Source organism: Acomys minous, assembly GCF_964271855.1.
Source record: "Acomys minous genome assembly, chromosome: 12".
Taxonomy (NCBI): domain Eukaryota; kingdom Metazoa; phylum Chordata; class Mammalia; order Rodentia; family Muridae; genus Acomys; species Acomys minous.
In genome coordinates, this window is record NC_140493.1 from 92,146,086 (window position 1) to 92,152,875 (window position 6,790).

At 46.6% G+C, this 6,790-nt stretch overlaps 1 protein-coding gene across 1 annotated transcript; it reads left to right on the plus strand.

Moving 5' to 3' along the window:
- Positions 1–5,228: 5,228 nt before the first annotated feature.
- Positions 5,229–6,790, plus strand: LOC311578808 (uncharacterized protein). Its single transcript, XM_084748865.1, has 2 exons — positions 5,229–5,354; positions 5,556–6,790. The coding sequence occupies exons 1-2, from the start codon at positions 5,264–5,266 to the stop codon at positions 6,410–6,412; spliced, it is 948 nt and encodes a 315-aa protein (XP_084604991.1). The 5' UTR covers positions 5,229–5,263; the 3' UTR covers positions 6,413–6,790.

A 6,790-nucleotide genomic window follows, 5' to 3' on the forward strand; every position in this document is an offset into this window, starting at 1 on the left:
GTGTTTTCAGTTGCATCTACAGTTAATTTTTTTTTTCATTTATAAACTGTTTCTCAAGTTCCAGGGCCTAAATATTCTAATTTTATTTTTAGTGACTCAGTGTTTCATCTACTTTCTTATTCTTTCCAAAGAAATATAAAATTCAATCTTGGAAACCTATCTTTGACTTCATTAGTGAAGTGTGACGTCACCACTCAGGAGCCCACACTTTTCCAGGATTCCCTCAATAAACACAGGACAGAGGCAAGCCTCCCCCTTTCTGTAACTCCATTTAAACACAAGCGACAACTCAGCATTTCAGCCCCTCTGTTAAAATATATTAGTATGAGCAAGACAAAACAATTCTTATTTTTATTTTTAAAATTAATTGATATATTTAATCACTTTATATACCAACCATAGCCCCCTACCTCCTCTCCTCCTAGCCCCACCCTTGCTCCCTCTTTCCCCATCCATCCTTCCCTATTCCTCAGAAAACCGGGAGCTCACCCACCCATCACTGCTCTTCAACTCTCATCAGGACTGAGCACATCCTCTTCCCCTGTAGCCCAGCAAGGCAGCCCCGCCAGGGGGAATGATCCAAAAAGCAGGCAACAGAGGCATGGATGTCAGAGACAGCCCCACTCCCCTTACTAGTGGACCCACATGAAGTCTGAGCTGCCCATCAGCTACATCTGTGTAGGGGGCTTAGGTCCAGTCCGTGCATGGTTCTTGGTTGGTGTTTCAGTCTCCACAAGGCCCTCTGGGCCCTGGTTGTTTGACTATGTTTGTCTTCTTGTAAAGCACCTGTCAATTCCAGTTCTTTCTATCCTCCCCTACCCCTTTAGCCACAAGACTCCCTAAGCTTCACCCAATGTTTGGCTATGAGTCTCAGCATCCGTTTCATCTGTGGAGCCTCTTAGGGGACAGCTATGCTAGACTCCTGTCTGCAAGCATAGCAGAATATCGATAATAGTATCAAAGGTTGGCTCTCTCGCATGGGGTGGGTCTCAGGCTGGACCAGGCACTGGTTGGATAATTCCCTCAATCTTTGCTCTATCTTTATCGCTTCACGTCTTGTAGGCAGGAAAAATTTTGGGTTGAAGCTTTTGTGGGAGGGTTGGCATTTTCCTCCCTCTACTAGGAATCCTGTCTAGTTAGAGGATGCTCTCTCAGCAGTCTCCATGATCCCCCACTACAAAGAGTCTCCACTAGAGTCACTCCAATATCCTCCCAGACGCCTACCTTATCTTAGATATCCAGTTTTTCATAAAGATGTCCCTGCCCATGGTTTCTCTCCTCTCTGTACGCTCTCTGTCTTCCTGCCCTCCACCCCGCCCCCACTCTCTCCAGGTTTGGTCTCTACATTTATTTCTCTCTGTGTTCATTCTAGACCGGGGGCGGAGGGCAGGGAATAGATGAAGTCTGTAGTAGCTACATTTCTATTACTGTGCTAAAACACCAGGATCAAAACAATGTATAGGTTTGCTTGGAGCTTATGGGCCCAGAAGGGGTGAGTCCGTCACTATCATGGCATGAAAGCATGGCAGCAGGAACTTAGAGCTCACATCACAAACAGCAGGCAGAGAGAAAGTGAACTCAAAACAGCCTCAGAGTCTGCCCTCAGTAACTCACTTCTCCAGCAAGGTCACTCCTCCTAAGTCTATCCAAACTGGGCCACCAAATGGAGATCAAACACTCAAATGCCCAGAAATACACACACACACACACACACACACACACACACACACACACACACACACACACACAGGGTTTATTAAAATGGCTTATAGGCTGGGGTCCAGCTAATCTAACAATAGAATAACTATCTACGAATGGAAGGTTCAAGAATCCAATGTTTGCTCAATTCATGATGCTGTACGCCTCAGTTTATGCCGGAATTCTGAACAAGTAGACTTTAATGCCAATGAAGTAATAGATTTGCTAGTAAAAGCAAGAGCAAGCGGGCAGAAGCAAGCTTCCTTTTTCTGTCCTTTATATAGGATGCCAGAGGAGAGTATGGTCTAGATTAAAAGTGAGTATTCCCAGCTCAAAAGATCTGAATTAAAGACTTATATTTCCACTGCAAAGATTCAGATTAGAAGTAGGTCTTCCCACTTCAAACAACTTAAGTAAGAAAAAAAATCTCCAGGTCTCCCCCTCCAGGGGACACGGTCAAAGGTGAGGCACCAGAGTATGTGAGAAAGTCATATCCCACTCTCCACTCTACTGTGGAGAGTCTTCTGTCCATTGGCTAGATTTGGGTAGGGGTTTAAAGTTTTACGGCCTGTATTGTCCTTGGCTGGTGCCTTAGTTTGAGCAGGACCCCTGTGCCCAAATCTGCCTATCATAATGTTCTACTTGTAGGTTTCTAGGACCCTCTGGATCCTTCTACTTTGCCATTCTCCCATGATTCTCTCATCTAGACTCCCACTAGAATGTCCTCCCCTCTGTCTCAGAAGGACAGCAGGTTACCAAGAAGAGACTTGATACCCTATGAACATATACAGGGGAAGGTAATCCCCCTCAGGAACAGTCATAGGGGAGGGGAATAAGGGGAAAATGGGAGGGAGGGAAGAATGGGAGGATACAAGGGATGGGATAACCATTGAGATGTAACAAGAATAAATTAATAAAGGAGAAAAAAGTAAAAAAGAAAAAGAAAAAATCTCACCCAGCTATGCCCAGTTATTTGGGTTTTAGTTAATTCCACATGTAGTCAAGTTGACAACAAAGGATAGCCCTCACAGGTCCACCCCTTGTCCATCTGACACACAATCATGTCTCCTTTATACTATGCTTAATTTCTATATGAAACCAATAACCAGGTCATAATTACACCTAACATGCTATCACTATACCAATTACAAGCAAAAATGCTTAATTTGTGTATATATGTGTGTGTGTGTGTGTGTGTGTGTGTGTGTGTGTGTGTGGTATGTATGCATGTATGTATATGTATAATGTGTGTATATGAAATGTATTAAAATGGTGTAAAGGCTGTAGTCTAGCTAATCCAACAGTGGTCACCCCACCCTCCAGAGGTTCGGAGAACTTTGCAGAATAAAAGGGGGAGTGGGGAGAGGAAAGGTGTGAGGGAGGGACCGGGAGGAGATGAAGGAGAGGATGCTGAGATAAGGACATAAAGTTAATTAATTCATTAATTAATGAAAAATTGTTATGGTAGCAAAAGAGAGAGAGGGAGAGAGAGAGGGAGGAAGGGAGAGAGGGAGAGAGAGAGAGAGAGGGAGAGGGAGAGAGGGAGAGAGAGAGATGTGAATATCACCAAAGTACTTTATATATGTGTGAATGAATTTAAGATGAAGATGTGTAGCTATCCCAGCAGGCTGTGAGTGGGTGGGGCTGGGCTGAGCTGGGATCAAGAGACGCTCTGGGCTGCAGGGGATGGTTAGTCGGTGCCTTGTCTGGGCAGATCACAGTAGCTTGCCTCTGTATTCTCAGTGGTTTACAGGAAGAGAGAGAAGCATCTCACTTCCCAGCTGTGTAGACTTACAGCCTCTAGTAAAGCCATTATCAGGAAGCAAATCGGAAACACATGCCATGATTGTATTAAACTGACTTCAAGCAGTCATTTTGAAAAGGTGGTGGTGGTGATGAGAAAATTCATCTAAGTCAGAAATCATAAGTCACAAAAATATTAAAGTTTTAAAACATCACTTAGGTGAATTTTAGGAAGAGGTAAACCATCTTACATCGGTTCTAGTATATACTGGAAATAGAGCGAGGGGCATCGATGTTTATATATTACAGTTACGTTGACATGTATCAACTTTTTTCATTTTTTTTTTTTTTACTTTTGAAAATTTATCCACTTTACAACCCAATCATAGCCCTCTCCCTCATGTCCTCCTGGTCCCACCCTCCCTCCATCATACCCTCTACTCTCCTAGTCATGAGAGAGGGAGAGGCCTTCTCCCCTACCAAATGACCCCAGCCTACCAAGTCTCATCCAGGACTCCTTGCATCCTCTTCCTCTGTGACATAGTAAGGCACCCCACCAGGAAGAAGTGATAAAAGTGCAGGCAACAGAGTCCATGACAGGGACAGTCCCTGCTCCTCTTAATAGGGGACCCCATATGGAAACTGAGCTGCCTATCGGCTACATCTAAAGTAGCGGGGAGGAGTTGGGGGTGGGCTAGGTCCTCTCCATGCATGGTCTTCGTTTGGTGCATCAGTCTCTGCAAGACCCCTGGGCCCAGATTCATTGGCTCCTGTTCCCTCTGGGTCCTTCTATCCCCGCCCCCCATTAATCCATAGGACTCCCTGTGCTCTGCCCAAAGTTTGGCTTTGAGACTCAGCTTCTACTTTGGTCCCCGGCTGGCTGGAGTCTTTCAGAGGACAGCTATGGTAGGCTCCCATCCTGTTCTCTCTCTTCCACTGCTTCCAGTATCTATTCCCCTTGCCCTTCTGAATGACAATTAAGCATCCTCCCTAGGGTCCTCCTTGTTCAAAGAGTATTTGGTTATTCAAAACATCACTGGCTCTTACAGTTCTAAAAGCAGGTCTCTCCTGAGAACTATAAGAGAAATCATATCATTTTTTTCTTTCTAGAAGGCACATAATAAAATTGCTAATGAAATTCTAACAATCTACTTCATACCACAGTGGTCCGATATCCAGAGAGGGCATCTCTAGCTTCAGAGAGGCGGCGGAGCACTGTGAAGCCTTTTGCTGCATGCACGCTTTAGATGATCGTTTGGTGGCATTATTCAGTAACTATTGAGTCTTAATGCCATCCTGCACATGAATATCCTTTATAGTATGCAGAAAGGAGGCAGGATTATTACTAGGAACTGCAAAGAACAATCATCCATTTTCATTACATTTTACAAAGAAAACACTTAAATGTGTGCAGCTACGTTTTTCTGCTGGAAAAAAAAACTAAGTTAAAAAAGGCATAGTAAATAATTAATAGTTAATTCTTTATCTACACTGTTTAAAAAAAAAGATTAGTGTTAAAGCTGATATAATCGATAGCAGTTGGTTTCTCACTGCAGGAAAAAGTTTTTAATTGTTTATTTACCAATCAGGGAAGTAAACATCTATTACTAAAGGAAAATCCAAAACGCTTAAGGAGCAACTTCTTCCTTGAAGGACTTAACAGAGTGGGGAAATCAGCATAAACAATGACACACGCAAGTTCAAGTTTTGCTCATTGGCCCAAACTCATTTGGGCCATCATATATAAAAGGCACAATCGCATAGAAAAAAATAGATTTTTGAGACTCACCTGTGAGAGAACCCTCCCTCCACATCCAACACCATGACCAACTCCTGCTGCTCCCCTTGCTGCCAGCCTATCTGCTACAGGACTACCTGCTGCAGGACCACCTGCTGGAGACCAAGCTGTGTGACCAGCTGCTGCCAGCCCAGCTGCTGTGGCTCCAGCTGCTGCCAGCCTTGCTGTCAACCCACCTGCTGTAGGACCTGCTTCCAACCAAGCTGTGTGAGCAGCTGCTGCAGCACACCCTGCTGCCAGCCCAGCTGCTGTGTGTCAAGCTGCTGCCAGCTCAGGTGCTGTGAGTCCAGCTGCTGCCAGCCTAGGTGCTGTATCTCCAGCTGCTGCCAGCCCTGCTGCCAGCCCAGGTGCTGTGAGTCCAGCTGTTGCCAGCCCAGGTGTTGTGAGACCAGCTGCTGCAAGCCCTGCTGCTGTGTTTCCAGCTGCTGCCAGCCCTGCTGCCAGCCCAGGTGTTGTGAGTCCAGCTGTTGCCAGCCCAGGTGTTGTGAGACCAGCTGCTGCAAGCCCTGCTGCTGTGTGTCCAGCTGCTGCCAGCCCTGCTGCCAGCCCAGGTGTTGTGAGACCAGCTGCTGCAAGCCCTGCTGCTGTGTGTCCAGCTGCTGCCAGCCCTGCTGCCAGCCCAGGTGTTGTGAGACCAGCTGCTGCAAGCCCTGCTGCTGTGAGTCCAGCTGCTGCAAGCCCTGCTGCCAGCCCAGCTGCTGTGTATCCAGCTGCTGCAAGCCCTGCTGCCAGCCCAGCTGCTGTGTATCCAGCTGCTGCAAGCCCTGCTGCCAGCCCAGCTGCTGTGTATCCAGTTGCTGCAAGCCCTGCTGCCAGCCCAGCTGCTGTATCTCCAGCTGCTGCAAGCCCTGCTGCCAGCCCAGCTGCTGTGTATCCAGCTGCTGCAAGCCCTGCTGCCAGCCCAGCTGCTGTGTATCCAGCTGCTGCAAGTCCTGCTGCCAGCCCAGCTGCTGTATCTCCAGCTGCTGCAAGCCCTGCTGCCAGCCCAGCTGCTGTATCTCCAGCTGCTGCAAGCCCTGCTGCCAGCCCTTCTGTCTCAACCTGTGCTGCCAGCCAGCCTGCTCTGGACCTGTGACCTGTACCAGGACTTGGTACCAGCCCACATGTGTCTGTGTGCCTGGATGCCTCTCCCAAGGCTGTGGGTCCAGCTGCTGTGAGCCTTGCAGTTGTTGATCAACTTACCACTATGAAACCTGCCTGATAGCCACACTAAAGCAAACTCAGTGCTATTTCTCTGAAAATAAGCCTTACACTGTCTAACTACTGGTCATCTCATTTGCAGATTTGTGCGTTTGCTTAGTAAGTACAGCATTATCTACTTTGTCTCTACTCATTCCTCTGGCTCGCAGTCTCAGCCTTGGGGGAAAAGGCTTATTTCATTTTCAACTTACAGAAAGATTGCAAAAATAAAAAAAAAAAAGAAAGCACTCAGATTTCTTCCAATGTTAGTCATCATTTCATTTCCATGTGTTTATAGTCGGCTATGACTCATCTTGTAACTCATTCGTAAAACCTGTACATTGCCTCTCATTGGAAGGCTACGGTTTACTA